The 15,567-nt window shown below is 37.6% G+C and overlaps 1 protein-coding gene across 1 annotated transcript in view; it reads right to left on the reverse strand.

The window, feature by feature from the left end:
• LOC129009784 (alpha-2-macroglobulin) overlaps positions 1–15,287 on the reverse strand; it is a 50,310-nt gene extending 35,023 nt beyond the window's left edge. Inside the window, exons 1-13 of the mRNA XM_054443338.1 lie at positions 15,096–15,287; positions 12,666–12,849; positions 11,681–11,840; positions 11,462–11,514; positions 9,803–9,823; positions 9,358–9,526; positions 8,811–8,895; positions 7,006–7,126; positions 5,973–6,087; positions 5,718–5,827; positions 3,725–3,886; positions 914–1,141; positions 609–672 (exon numbers count right to left, since the gene is read on the reverse strand). Of these exons, the coding sequence (XP_054299313.1) occupies positions 609–672; positions 914–1,141; positions 3,725–3,886; positions 5,718–5,827; positions 5,973–6,087; positions 7,006–7,126; positions 8,811–8,895; positions 9,358–9,526; positions 9,803–9,823; positions 11,462–11,514; positions 11,681–11,840; positions 12,666–12,849; positions 15,096–15,181 (1,558 nt within the window). The 5' untranslated portion in view covers positions 15,182–15,287. The remainder of the gene's footprint in view (positions 1–608; positions 673–913; positions 1,142–3,724; positions 3,887–5,717; positions 5,828–5,972; positions 6,088–7,005; positions 7,127–8,810; positions 8,896–9,357; positions 9,527–9,802; positions 9,824–11,461; positions 11,515–11,680; positions 11,841–12,665; positions 12,850–15,095) is intronic.
• Between the last annotated feature and the right edge of the window lie 280 nt (positions 15,288–15,567).

A 15,567-nucleotide genomic window follows, 5' to 3' on the forward strand; every position in this document is an offset into this window, starting at 1 on the left:
TCTCCCAAAGTACTGGGATTACACGCATGAGCCATCACAGCTGGCCCACACCAACATTTTAAATAACGCAAAGACAATAGGCTGAAAAAAAAGACAACACATATTTGATAAAGGGTGAGAAAAAAACCATTATTGTTTTCGCTCCCTCAACTTTCTTTTAATTAATATTAGATGGAAATGGTCTCTCATTACTTGAAAGTATTCCTGATATTCCCAGCTCAGGAATGGAAAACCAAACATCGTATCTTCTCACTCATAAGTAGGAGCTAAGCTATTAGGAAGTGGCAGCTAAGCTATTAGGAAGTGGCAGCTAAGCTATGAGGATGCAAAGGCATAAGAATGATACAATGGACTTTGTGGATTCAGGGGGAAGGGTGGAAGTGGGGTGAGGGATAAAAGACTACAAATTGGGTACAATGTGTACTGCTCGGGTGATGGGTGCACCAAAATCTCAGAAATCACTACTAAAGAATTTATTCATGTGACCAAACACCACCTGTTCCCCCAAAAACCTATGGAAAAAAAGGGAAAGTATTCTGATACTTCCGTGGTGTAAGGCTGAATGGGTCAGAATGGGGCAGCATTGCAGAGATGATGGAAATACTCACTGTCTTCCTGCTTCACAAGCAGTCCATGAGTCCCAGTTCGGACAATGCCTCCCTTTGCCATTATCTGCAAAAAAGGAAATAAAAAGAAATTAAATGTGCCAAAGAGAGAACACGCTTCAGTCTCACTTCAATATGCTTGTTTTATTGAGTCCCTTTTGGCAATAATTCACCCCAAGAGAAGTCAAACTTTCAAAAGGAACATGGATAAGAAGTCGAAGTCATGACATCTAAAGAGCTTCATGATTACTTGCTCCAAAGAGAGCTTTTGTCTACAGAGAAGTCAATGCAGTAACCTCCCTTCTCACCAGATAATAGAAGGAGAGCTTCTTTAGCCCCTGCAGGGCGCCTCCATTCAGAATATAATGTGCCTGGACTGTCTGAGTTTGGCCACAGGGTAGTTCGTGAGACACGGGCTCAAGGTGGACAAAGCTCTTGCTTGGGGAGAACACAAGATAAGCAGTGTGATGTGCCTCTTCGTGTTCTTCTGACACCCACTGGTAGCCGTAACAGGGACTACGATCCTTGTATTTGACCTAATGAATTAGAAAAATTATATTATTTTTAGATTATATGTCATAAAGATTAATGTTCTCACAAAACTACGTAAGTTTACTGTCCTACCTTAACTAGTAGCTAGAAATCTTTTGTTCCACAAAGAAAAGTGGGAGAAGGACCCCTTATTTTGTTTCCCTGCTTCAAATGTAGGCATGCTTTGTGACTTTACACTGCAGAGCCTCCTGGGATTGAGAGATATATTTCTTAAGAGCATAAAAGGAGGCATCCTTTGCTCTGATTAGCTTGCTTGAAATTTCTTTGACTGCTTTACCTGTGCAGTTAGAGACACTGGAGCTATGAAACTTCATTGAGGAGAGTAAATAATTTCTAGAAATGGAAGAACTGTGCTTTCAGAAAGCAGCTGCCTTTTATAGGGTGGATTTTGAATGGGTATTATGAATAAATAAAATATTGTAACCTTAGGGGTCTGAGAAGACATTGGTAAAAAGCATTGGTTTAAGAGCTGAGCTGATGAATTAGCTGAAGTCTACCTCTTCTGGGCTATCTTAGGCTGATTGCTATTATGGTTATTTTTTTGAGACAGGGTTTTGCTCTGTTGCCCATGCTGGAGTGCAGTGGCACGATCTTGGCTCAGTGCAATCTCCGCCTCCGGGGCTCAAGTGATCCTCCCAGTCAGCCTCCTGAGTTGCTAGGACTACAGGTGCATGCCACCCCACCCAGCTAATTTTTTGTATATTTTGTAGAGATGGGGTTTCACCCCATTGCCTAGGCTGGTCTCGAACTCCTGGCCTCGCACAATCCACCCACCTCAGCCTCCCAAAGTGCTGGGATTACAGGCGTGAGCTACCGTGCCTGGCCTAGGCTGATTATTTTTAATGCTCCCTGCAGTCTGGATTCTAATGCCTCAGAGGCCCTATTTGGGTTATATTTCCAACTTTTCTTCCTGTAGAAGTTATTCCTTAGCTCCTTTCAGGCTTCCTCTACCTTCATCCCCAGCTCCCAATAGCACTAGTGAATCCTTGAGCAAAACGTTTTGTTCATATCTTAATATATATTTTGGCGACAACACATAGATGATCGCCCCAAACAGGGAGCATGTAGGAATAATAATTTCATTGTCAAGACTAGCACAACGCCTGGCACGTAGAAAGCATTCAAAGCACTTTTTCAAATGAGTAAATGTTCAAATTTGAGTTTATCAGAGGTAGGTGCTTTTATGCCATCTATTAAAGCTAAATAAATAAAACGTATTATTTATTTCTCTGTAACAATGTAAGGACTCTAAAGAGGCAGGGGTTTTCCATTATCATGATTATGTAATATATATTAAATATGTATTGTATATCCATATATCTATAGACATGTCTACATCTCTCTTGATAAATAGAGGACTGCATGCTATACTGAACAGGTTATACTGGTATGAACAGGTCATCTGGAGAAAATTAGAATAGCAAGACAAAATAAAGTAAGGTAATAATTTTTGGAGTATATATTTTTAAAACTAAATGCTAATTATGTTAGAATTGGCTTTTATAGTAAAAGTATCTAACAGTTAAAGGGGGCTTACTAAGTGCTTCAACATGCATTATTTCACTTAATCTTTGCAACCACCCCAAGAGTTAGGTGTTAATATTGCAATCATTTTACAGATAAGGAAATGAAGCACAGAGGTTTTAGTTAATTCCTTAAAATAGGGTTGAGCCAGTATTTTTAACCACTTTATCTGATTCAGATTCTGGAATTCACACTTTTCAAAATAATTATTATAAACACACACACACGCACATACAACATAAAATTACCATCTTCATTATTCTTTAGTGTACAGTTTGGTAGTGTTAAGTATATCTGTTGTGCAACAGATCTCCAGAACTTTTCATCTTGTAAAACTAAACCTGAATACCAACAAGAACAATTCCCCATTTCTCTCTTTCCCTAGCCCTTGGCAACCACCATCCTGTTTTCTATTTCTCTGATTTTGACTACTTTGGAAACCCCATGTAAGTGAATCATATAGTATTGGTCTTCTTGTGACTAGCTTATTTCACTTACCATAATGTCCTCAAGGGTCATTCATGCTGTAGCATGTGACAGGATTTCCTTCCCTTCTCAGGCTGCATAATATTCTGTTGTATTTATATACCACATTTTGTTTACCTGTTCATCCCTTGATGGACATTTGGGTAGCCTCAATCTCTCAGCTATTGTGAATAGTGCAGCTATGAACATGGGTGTGCAAATATCTCTTTGAGACCTTGCTTTCGATTCTTTTGAATATATGTCCAGAAGTAGGATTACTGGATCATTTTGTAATTCTATTTTTTAATTTTTTCAGAAACTACTATACTGTTTTTCACAGTGGCTGTGCCATTTTACATTCCCAACAACACCGCTAAAGTCTAACCCGCACTTTTAATCACAACAATATACTGCCTTCTTTTCATAAACTTTAAAAAAGTTAACCTTAAATTGGTTTCTAATTGCTAGTTTTTTTCTCTCCATAGAACTAAACACAGTTTGGAAATTTTCTCACCCTTAGGTTGCAACCTTGTTTTCAAGGCTACTTCATGTCATTGGTAACTTCTTTCCAAACTTACCCTAACAGTAAGAGAGGTACCCATAACGTTGGTGGTGTTGATAGAGAACTGTACAAGGCCATGCTCATCTGTGGTAGCATTGGAGTAATAGTTTGCTTCATTTCCTCTGATGAGTATGACTTTATTTGGTATAGGGACGCCTTTCCCATCTACTAGGCGCACCTGAAGATTAAAAGCTGTGGATTAGTTATATTGGTAATAACTAATAGGCACCAAACATATTCATTTTATCACATTTTTTAGTGCCTCCTCTATGTTGAACATGGTTCCAGGCACTGAGGACACAGCAGTGAAAAAAAACGAAGTTTCTTCCATCACAGAGCTTACTGTCTAGTGAGAGATAGATGCTAAATAAATATATACATAACATACACTAATTTAGTAGTAATCAATCCTAAGAAGAAAAACAGAGCAGTGTGAAGGGATAGAGAGTGATCGGGATAATAACAAGAGTGACCTGAAAAATGTCTTCTAGATATTTTGGAAGTGCTGTGTATTATTATATATAACTCCTACTACAGAGTCACAGAGCACTAGAGTAATATGATAATGAAATATTTTAATCTACTAACTAAATTTATTTGTGCCCCAAACACCTATTTTGGAGTGGACCATTAACTTCCTATAGATTAGTGTCTGAAGTCTCATAAGTGCACAAGTAAACAATTGCCAATACATTGTCCTGTGTGTTTCTCTAGTTGTCTTAGACATGGTCTCTGCTTCTCAACCTAGATCTTCAGCCTTTTGGAAGGTAGGTAGATTTTATGACACACTTCCCATGTGAAAAATGTAAAATTGAAAAGAGGCACACAGTATTAAATAAGTTGCCAAAGCTAATTTACTGCTAATGTTGTATCGGCAGTTGAGTAGTCCAGTTCAGATTGTAAAGGTGGCGATTCTTTTTCAGTATAAGCTACATTTGGTAGCAGGAAGAACAATAGGCTGACCCCCACAGTGCTCGTAATTGATTTACAAAATCTAAGTTTGCCAATGAAATGTTGGCTGCATGTACAAAGACAAGAATAGGCACATAATTCTGATTTTCTTCTAGCTAGAGAGTCTTATGACAAATAGGATAGTTATTTAGCAGCAATAAAATGTACTTAAAAAGTACACTATATTTCTGAGAAATTTAAAAATGAGCTGCACTTTCATTTTAGGAAGTTGAATACATTTTGGTGTCATGACACAACCAAGCCTTCTAGAATGTACTCCACTTTGTTGAGTCTATGCTGTTTTACACCCTTCATAGCTGAAATCCTATAACATTTACATTAAGAAAATGATACACAGTAAATATACATTGAGGCACATGTAACTGTCATCTCAGACTTCTAGAGTCATAAAGATCCATTTGCACATCTGCTGACAACAGAAAAATTGTAAGAGAAGATTTTTTTGGTAGATAATATGAAAATTCATAATTCAAAAATCTGAGAACCTTAAATAGCAGTGTTTTACCCCATGTTCACTGTTTTAGAAATATACTTGTTATAGAAAAATAGTGTAAATATACTATCCATGAAATAAACATTATTGTAGAATCTTTAATACCTCAAAATAAAAATTAAAACCACCTACCCACCTGTTTCCATACAAAGTTAGTGTTAGCATCGTAATGAAACTGGGCAGCATGAATTTTGAGATTCTTGTGAGAAAATGTCATAAAAACCTGAGACTGCCTGGTAAACCATGAGAAGGAGATTGAGTGACTTGTACAATGCTGTTTCAAAAGAAGGGGGAAAAACTCTACTAATTTTAATAAGGCTTTAGGATAATTCCATACATTTCATATACAAATTTACAGAAGAATAAATCTATTTTTATGTAGTTTTATACCTTTGGTTATACTAATCAAGCCTTGGTGATATTTTATACCTTTGGTTATATTAAATGATAACATTAACCCGGCATGGTTTTAGCAGAAACCATAACTATTGTGCTAATTAGGTAACAGTACATGGGTTGACGAGTGAACTGGAAAATACTCCACCTGCCCAAAGAAGGGAATCCCCTGTCTAAAGTGGGAGTCCGCTTTCACAAATGAGAGTTTGGTTATGGTTCTTGTGATTTCACTGGACTGCCTTCCAGTCAATTCCACCACTGAAAAAGAACAAAAAAATCTGTTCTTTTTGGGAAGAATGATGTCTCTAAAATGCTATCACCTCCCCCCAACTTACAATTCATTATTTGGCTGAGAAAATCAATGCCTATTGTTTTTTCTCTTATACCCGTGTAGTACACAAACCTGTTCCTTCTTCTTGGATCTGGGCCTTAGTGTGAAGTTTCATTTCATACTCCTTCCTCTTCAGCTGGAAGACCTTGGTTTTTACTTGCTGATAGAAGCAGCCATGGCTGTTTAGCTAAGAAGGGAGAAAATAAAATACAAAAATACAATGCATATTATACTAAATAGATCAGTGGTCAGTTAACCTGGTGTGATTTTGTGGGGGGACAACATCATGTAGGCATTTTCTATGACGAGGACACAATAAATATTCTCTAGCAACTAAATATTAAATTTCACAACAATATCTCATGTATAATTGACAGATGTATTCCTTGGTATCTGAAATTCCCTAGATATATTGCGATAGAAATGTCTTAAAATTTGAGGAGTAATTTTTTTTTTGTACAAAGGATGCATAATATTTATACATATTTATGGGGTACAAGAGATATTTTGTTACATGCATAGAATGTGTAATGATCACATCGCGGGATTTAGGGTGCCTACCAACTCAAGTATTTATCATTTCTATGTGTTGGAAATGGTTCAAGTCCTGTCCACTTGCTATTTTGAAATACACAGTACATCTGCTCTTGACCATCAGAACTCCTCATCAAAGTCTGGTTCCTCCTCCGTAACATTCAGCTGCGGTTGGGAAGCGGCCTCCTGTATGGGGACTGTGTTTGTCAACTCTCTGGCTTCTTGGTGGGGCCATGTGATAGGTTCTTGTTCACAGAGAGAGCCGAACTGATGCCCTGGCCAGCTAAGGCAGTTAAGAGGTGTATGGTTTTTTCCTTCCTTTGTAGAAGTGAATGCCCATGGAGGCTTTGGATGGCTCAGCGTCTATCATTCTGAAACACTCACAATGGGCAATTACAAGAAATAAATAATTCCCACTGTGCTAAGTTCATGATTTTTTTTTGAAAAATTACAATAGCCAACATGGAATTCTCTTCTAGATTGTTCTCTTCCTGCATCAGAAAAATGCTGCAACTCACTGCTTTTCAACAATGCCTTGTTATTCTCTAGAAAAAAATAGTGTTCAACCTACCTGTCCACTGAATTTCTCACAGAAAGCCTGTGAATCTTCACCATGGCAGTTGGAAGCGTCACTATACTTTCTGCAAATGCTCACAGTCACATGTCCTGGGACAGGCTTCCCATATGTGTATCTGTCATGAGAACATTCCCAAAGGAATCAGAGCAGACACTGAACCTCCCCATTTTCTAGCTATTTATATCTCCCCTTTAGCTACAGTATATTCCCCGTCTATACTTCCCTCTGCTCTCTGCTGGGCTCACACAATATTGAAGACAAGAGTCAGTAATGGCTCTTATAGAAATCTCCATTGCAACATGCTGAAATTTACTACATTCTTCTTTTATCATTTCTTTTTTTTTCCTTGATTTTTTTTAGTTTTATCTTAAAAAAGTCTTTCTTATTATAAAACTTAAACCTGTTCTTAAAAGAGAAGACAATACCAGCAAAACGAAACAGAACAAAAAAAAAAACCAAACACCCTCAAGTCTACCTAGGAATACAAACTATTAGTACGATAGTGTCTCTTCTTCCATCATCCTCTCCCCATGTGCAGCCATCTCTATATCGAGTTTCATTTGTTTACTTTTTTTTTTTTTGAGACTGAGTCTCGCTCTGTCACCCAGGCTGGGGTGCAGTGGCATGATCTCGGCTCACTGCAACCTCTACCTCCCGGGTTCATGCCATTCTCCTGCCTCAGCCTCCCGAGTAGCTGGGACTACAGGCGCCCGCCACCATGCCTGGCTAATTTTTTGTATTTTTTAGTAGAGACGGGGTTTCACTGTGTTAGCCAGGATGGTCTTGATCTCCTGACCTCGTGATCTGCCCGCCTCGGCCTCCCAAAGTGCTGGGATTACAGGCATGAGCCACCGCGCTGGGCCTGTTTACTTTTTTACAAAAGTGGGATTGTGTCATAAATATGTCATAGACAATTGCTGGGTTTTCAAGTGCATTTGTCTCCTTTCCTATTTGAGAATGTCCTCTGTATGTCTATTTGCAAGATCACACCAGTTATGAGGAACCAGGAACTTGGCCATCACTGTGAGACAGAACTGGAGCAGGGGCCTAGCTGAATAGTAGGTGTATCACATGTGTGATCTTTGGGCAGGACTGATTCCTTCACTATACCTGCTCTTTCTGCCACTAGCTACTGTGTGCCGCCACGGACACGAACATAAGATCCAGGAAACAAGAGTTTTCAAGGTTGGAACAGACTGTCTTGAGAGATCACGTTCTGTCTCTTCAGTAAAAATGTCAGTGCAGACAGGTATGTAGACCAGCCTTAGGTAGACTAGTGAGTTAGATGAGATTTCAGTTGTATGCCTATCTCTACAAATTCTGAATCTAAGTGATTTTTCCAGTAAGCATGCAAGGTCAGGTAAATGATCTGTTGATGATTGAATTTCCCCTTATAGCCATGTGTTAATTATCTCCCTAATATACGTTTGGTTATTTTTGGTTAAGGCAGAGCCAATACCCTTCAACACTATCCACCCTTCCCCATTTTGTGTGTGTGTGTGTGTGTGTGTGTGTGTGTGTGTGTAGTTTTGTCACTTTCAGAATCAATCCTATTAGCATAACCTCTCTAGAAACAGTATCTTACCTCATGATAGAATAATGCTGATAAGAACGTGAAAGAAAATAAAAAGGAAAAATAGAAAAGCAACAGGAGAATAACATTCTACAGACGAGGATGCTGTCAAAGCACTTAAAATTTTTGTGTTGCCACTGCTCCCAGAGAGAGTAGTTAAAATATCCCAAATAGTGAGTCTCTTTTAAATAATCCCCCACAAAAGATTTTTAAAAAATGAACTCACAGGCCACACACTGATACATTCATCTCTTCTTCCAAGATGGTGATTATCTTTGGCACTGTTACTTGTACTTCAAACTTGGGAAGAACTGTTGATTGGTGATAAAGAAGGTTGGTGATTAGTTTTCAACTTTGGGGGAATTCCTATTTTCAGGTTCCCTGTAACAGTTCCCTAATAATATTTTAGGGCTCTGAAAAGGTAGCTCTGCTCTCCAATCTATTCTTATCTAACCTCCTCTCAAATGAAGATTTCAGTTGAGGGACTATGAGAGATCACTGTATGCTTAATTAATTATGGAAAACTCCATTAAAACAAGAATGTTTTAATTTCGGGGGGTTGGTATTAAATATTGCCACAGAAAATAACCAAGCTATGTGAAGTCGTATTCGCAAATCACTGATGTCCTCATTGGACTTAGGTGTAATTAATTCTACTCCAAGCCCAATGTCACCCATGGGAAATGGAAAGACTCCAAATGAGCTTAAATTCCAGGCCCTAAGAGTTTAAATATGAAGAAAAATAATATGCGATGACTTTTCATGATCCATACCAAATTCCTCCACGGTGAAAGGGTGCTCTGTCCTTCTACCTGATTTCTTCTGTACCACCACCTTGTAGGAGCCCTGGAAGGGCTCTGATGAGAGGGGAAAAGAAAACTGCTTGAGGCCACCCTCTAACTGGAAACTCTGCCATTGTGCGATGCGATTTCCTTTGGGATCCTATGAGTAAATTAATTGTAACTTACAAAAGCACCTGGAGCATTGGAGCTAATAAAAGATATATATGGAAACCCTAAGTTAGCTACAAAAAGGACAAATGGGGTAGTAGTAAAGGGTGAGGAGAGGAGATGAGTTATAGCCATCTAGCTCTATGGGAGTTGGAAGGCTTCTCCTTTAATGACAAGTTTCTGAGATATTGTAAAAACCTCTGAAATAAGAACATTTTCCCTATATGTATTGCTTTCCTTCTAATATGGAATGTTTCATGTTGCTTACCTGAATGTATACTAGTGGAATCTGAAAGACAAAAGAAAAAAGAAGAAGTTTATAATTATTTTCAAATATTCTTAAATCTCATTTATAAGCAAAGCAGCTAGTATTTGCTAGCATAACAGGGTGAGTATAGTAAAAAATAATTTAATTGTACATTTAAAAATAACTAAAAGTGTAATTGAATTTATTCGTAACACAAAGAATAAATGTTTGAGGGGATGGGTACTCCATTTATTGATACAGGCATGCAATGCCTGATAATAATCATTATCCATGATTGGATAATTATATGGATAATGATAATAATTATCATCCATAATCATTATCGTGCAATTAATAAATAATGTTAAGAACTTACTAGGCCTTCAGCAAGAAATACACATGTAAAGTGCCATTTACTAAAAATGGATTTATTAACATGTCTCAAGTGCTTATAGCAACCTAGTGAAGATCAATCCTTTGCTATGCAATTTTACAGGTTGAGAAATAAACACTTATGTAACTATAAGTAAATATGTTCAGATGTAATCATTAAGATGGGTCATAGAATTCTTAGGTAGTTCTAAGAATGAGGAGGAATGCACATATTTCATTAATAAGTATTAGTTTAATAAATATTACTTTTAAAAATGAATAAACAATGATAAAGGAGCTACTATCAATGTTTATTCATTTTTAAAAACTAATCTTTATTAAGTACCTTCTCATGTGCTGTGTATCATTCTAGGTATTGAGAATATAACCATGCACAAAAGAACAATATGTCTGCTTTAATGGAGCTTATGTTATAATAGAAACAGGCAGATTTTTAAAAACCAATACGTATAGAATGGTGGTAAGTGCCAATAGAAAAACAAAGCCGAGTTAGGCTGACAGAGTGATGGGTGTGGTGCCTCATTTTAGACAGAGGAGTGAAAGTAGAAGCTGGGAGACCACTTTGAAGGTTACTGCAATGATCTTATTTAGAGATGACATTGGCTAGGACTAGCTTGCAGCAGTAGTTCAGATGATAAGAAACAGTCTGAACATATTTTAAGCCAATATGATTTTCCAGTGAAGTGGATGTGGGTATGAGAGAAAGAGAAAAAAGAACTAGGCCATATCTTTTGTCTCTGGAGCTAGAAGAGAAGAGTTGCCTCTTTTTGAGACAAGAAAATGTGAAGAAGTTGATTTGGGAGAGAAAAATGAAGACTTTGGGTTGATGTCTGCATTACAATAGAAAGAATTGTTTCTTATCACAGATACCAAGGGTTAGTCTTGAGGAACAAATTAATTACCCTGACTTTCCTTTATAGTGGAGATTTTGGTAGATGTGTATAGAAAAAATCTAAATCTTTAAAATGTTTTTTGAGCTTAGGTTCTTTGAGGGTTTATCTGTGTCTGCTATTGAATGTATCTTTCTAATTGTCCTAATTAAGAACTATCCGAAAATAAATTTAATTGTGTGACAACTGACTGAGTACCAGCACCAAGACAGAAAGAATTACCTACTTTCTTTACCTGGAATGATGTTTTGGATTAGTATCTTGTGCTGTTGTAATGCCAGAAGTTACTGTTAATGATACCAGATTCTTCCTCTCCCTGGACTTCCCTCAGCACAAAAAACAGGTTCCCAGCCTGTTTATACAGACAATCATTTGATGTAGATAATAGAAAACTCACCAACTCATTCAGGGGGTGAAAGTTTTCATCCATGGAGACGACACGAAATTTCACTGAAACAGAAATATTTTTCATGAGACCCCCAAACCCAAAGTAGGCCTGTAGGCTGGTAAGACAAGCTATTAAGGAACCAAGATTATAGGAACTTTGCCTGGGGAACATCCAGGGGAAGAAGATCTTTGGTTTTTGAAGTTGTCCTGTCTGTAGGGTTCTTCATACCTGTCTGCGCTGGTTTGTAGATTGATTTGTCTGTCTGGACAAAGACCAGACTGTCCTCGTTCTTAACCATCACTGTGGTCCGCTTCTTAAATTCTTGGGTTGGTCCTTTCACTTGGACAGTGAGGAACATTACCTCCTCATTGGATGAAGACTTTGGGACCTGAAATACGGGACAGATCCTGAAACCCCATTCAGCACCCGCAGGTCTCCTCCCCTATTTGCTGTTCCACTTTTCCCTGGAGATCTTGCCCTTCTTCCTTAACTTTACTCCCTTGTTCTCAGCAGGGAAAGCTTGCATGGACAGGAATCACTTCTGCCATTTTACAAATGGGGAGACAGGACACAAGGTGGAGGAAAATACATCAGTAAGAGAGGTCATAAGTGAGATCTGCATCTTCATACAGCTCAGAAAAAACAGTCTTGATTCAATTATACACTGAGCTTTACCAGGTTGATGTTACATGCTAAAAGGGCATGGTCGAAGCATGTTTTAAAGGCTATGGAAAAAAAATCCATATTTTACTGACACTAGGCTGTAAGCATCTCACATGTGGACAACTCTGAAGAGATATTACACCTTTGCTCAGGGTAATTTGTACAATTTTTACTCTTAGAAGTAGTGTGGAGTGATGTGTTCCTGTCAGTCCACCACTGGTAGCTCATGTTGAGCCTTGGCCTAGTTTGCTTTATTAATATTTTTTCCATCTTAATTTGAAGAAGTCACATTTTCTTTTTTTTTCCCCCCTTTCTGGCTAATAGGGTTTCTATTTGATTATTAAGTTGTTTTTTTGTGTGCCTGTAAATATTTGTCTCCCGTGGCTGGAGAGTCATGCGTTCCTCCTTAATGTGTATACTTAGTTTGCTACATTTGGATTCCTTTCTGAAGTTCTTACCAGCCTCCCAAAGCCTCATCTTGACAGAATACTAGATTTGTATGACCCTGACTAAAAGACCCAAGTATACTAAGTCAAACAGCCACACTCACAGCGAAGGCGACACAGTGGAGTACGTCGTTCTCCGCCTCCAGGTCAGTGAAGAGGCTCCTGTTTCCCCTGACAGACTCCAAGGAAGCACTTACAGTCACTGTCTCATTCAGGTAGCTCAGAAGGACACAGCCCTTCTCAGTGGTCTCAGTGTGGAGCAGGGAGGGGACCAGCACCATATACTGCCTGGGAATGAGACGGTTCAGTTAGAGGAAAGTGAAGGAAGAGAAGCATTGCTATCAACAGCACTTTTTTCCATCATCATAATTATCATCATCAGTGCTACACCAAGAGAAGACATACTGATGAGCATGAAATTTGGCTGTTGAAGGCCATGCATAAGAATTGTTTCCCTTTTCCCTCACATGCCATGGCAGTGAACATTTTACCTGAGGTAGGTCTCAAAGAGATTAAAACTTGTAGGCATGCTTCACTTTAAGGAACAATTTGTGAACATCTGAATTCAAATAAAAATATGTAGTTACATTTGTTCATGTTGTAAAATCTATTTTTACCTTCAAGTTGCTGTAAAAAGTAAGCAAGCTCTCCGTCATGCGGACATTACAAAAACTAATCAAATTATAGAAGTTTCATTAAAATATATATACACACATACATACATACACACATTCAGCAGCCCTATGAAAATTGTATGGTAAGCACTCGCTTCCGCTCCACAGATACGGAATCTGAGCCTCAAAGAAAGTGAGCCATTACTTCACAGTCTCAGTTGTGGTAAGCAGCTAATAAGGTCTTAAGAGTGTTACCTAACCATGGATGTTTGCATTTTAAATATTTGCCTTTCAGCTCATGATTAGACAATGGCTCCATCCAAAAATGGTCCTCTGGTGATTGACTTTAGACCTTGGTAACTCATGTGCAGTACAGAAACCTTCTCAGTACCCTGACATATAATTTAAGATCAACCCCGTAGTTTTTGTACAGTTTTGCTCACAGAACTCCTAAAATAATTTTTGGACACTGTGCACTCCTTACATATTTTCAAGTAAACATATTTTTATCATGATTTTAAGCAATAGCAAAAGATATTATTTTTGATGATATTTTAAATTAATGCTTAGATTACTTTTACAATTTTCTTATGGAATAATAAACACTGTAGTACAAGATGCCTACTATCACTATTTAAAAATACATTAAAAAATTCTTTTAATGGTCTGATATTTAATATCGTTCTCCTTTTTTCCTTTTTGAATTTGAATTTCCATGCCAATTACCATACAGAAATTTATCCTAAATTTTTATATTTCAAAAAATTTTGTGAATTATTCTCACTTCTTTATTGTCAAGCATCTATACCTATATGTATGTATACTTATGTTCACATATATACATATATGTATACATATACATAAATACATATATATGTAACATATGTGGGTAGGTAAATTTAACTTTAACTCCTCTTTTAAATAGAATGTGACCATAAATTTATAAACATTAAACATTTCCTTCTGATTGAGCTATGTTCAAAAATACTTGTATATAACTGATCAAAACAAAATAAATAGATTACAAAGTATGATTCATACATATTAGATATAAAACTAAAATACTTTTGAAGCACATCTTTAATGAGAATGATGAGCTGTTTTCCCCCCCCAGTGAATTTATGTATCCATGGATGAATAGTCCTTACTGCAAGAATTAAACAAGGTCTAACATTAATTCTGTTACTATTTTTGTTTTGTGTAGATATAAGTGCTAAGAAGAATGGTTCACATAAAAGTAAACAAATGGCAGGGAAAACAATTGCATCATTGTTACCACTTCTTGCAACTTCTGCATTAGATGCTAAAAATCACCTAGTACTCTATTATCAAGAATCCCTTCTCATCACTCATCAGCTGGTATTTCCTTTAGTTCCTCCTTCAGTTGTGTTGAAACAAAGAATTCATCACCACCTCATCTGCAAAAGGATTTCTCTTCTGACATTAGAGTCCCTTGCTTTTTCAATATCAACACCAGTATTTCAAATTGTTCCTTTATTTGGCACTCTACAGATTTTTATACTCCAGGGCATTGTTCCATGTTTGGTTGTGGGAGAGAATTGTCTTTATTTTTATAAAATAGAAAATGGACCCTTAAGAAAGAGGAAGTAAGAAAAGATAAATAGCATGGTCTCAAGTAGATCAAAATGAACATGAATATCTAAAAATTATACTTTTAAAAAAACTGAAAATTTCTGACACTCCTTAGGAAGGCTTTGCATATTAGAGGTTCAGAGAGTTGGGGAAGAATGATTAAAAGTAAGCAAGTAATGAGTAAACTAGATTTACAAAATCTGGAAGGAACCTTAGAGATAAGAAGATGACAGTATCATAGGAAAGAAAAAGGAATGATATAAAGAAAAATCTGCAATAAATGAAGGACTCTAGGTTCATGCTTCATGCTCTCTGTGTGGAACTCACGGTTTTCCAGAGACTGAGGCATCTGTGGGCAGGAGGACCAAGAGGAGAAGAACCAGACTTGGATGAAGGAGTTTGTTCTTCCCCATGTTGCAGAAAGAAGGAGCTGGAGGAGATCAGACTGTATTGTACCCTACTCCCTACAATCCATCTGGTCCCAAACACTTCCCAAAGCAACTGGGCTTTATGCTGCTCTGTGTGCAAACAGGAAGTTCCACCCACACAAGATCTCCAAACAAAGTTGAGGTCTCTGAACATTCTCTGGAAAGGTCACTGATGGCCTATTTATAGTCAAGGTTAATTCCTGGCGGGCTAAATAGAATCCCTGGAGGGCTAAAACTACATTCCCGTAAGAGCTCACTTTTACCGTAAAGCAGCTAATAAGCTTTTCAACCTCTTCTCTCCCTCACTCCCCCACAACTCCTCACAACGCCTTTTATGGTGCTTCTCACATCTCTTGTATGAATAGCTGGCA

The sequence above is a fragment of the Pongo pygmaeus genome, chromosome 10 (assembly GCF_028885625.2).
Source record: "Pongo pygmaeus isolate AG05252 chromosome 10, NHGRI_mPonPyg2-v2.0_pri, whole genome shotgun sequence".
Classification (NCBI taxonomy): domain Eukaryota; kingdom Metazoa; phylum Chordata; class Mammalia; order Primates; family Hominidae; genus Pongo; species Pongo pygmaeus.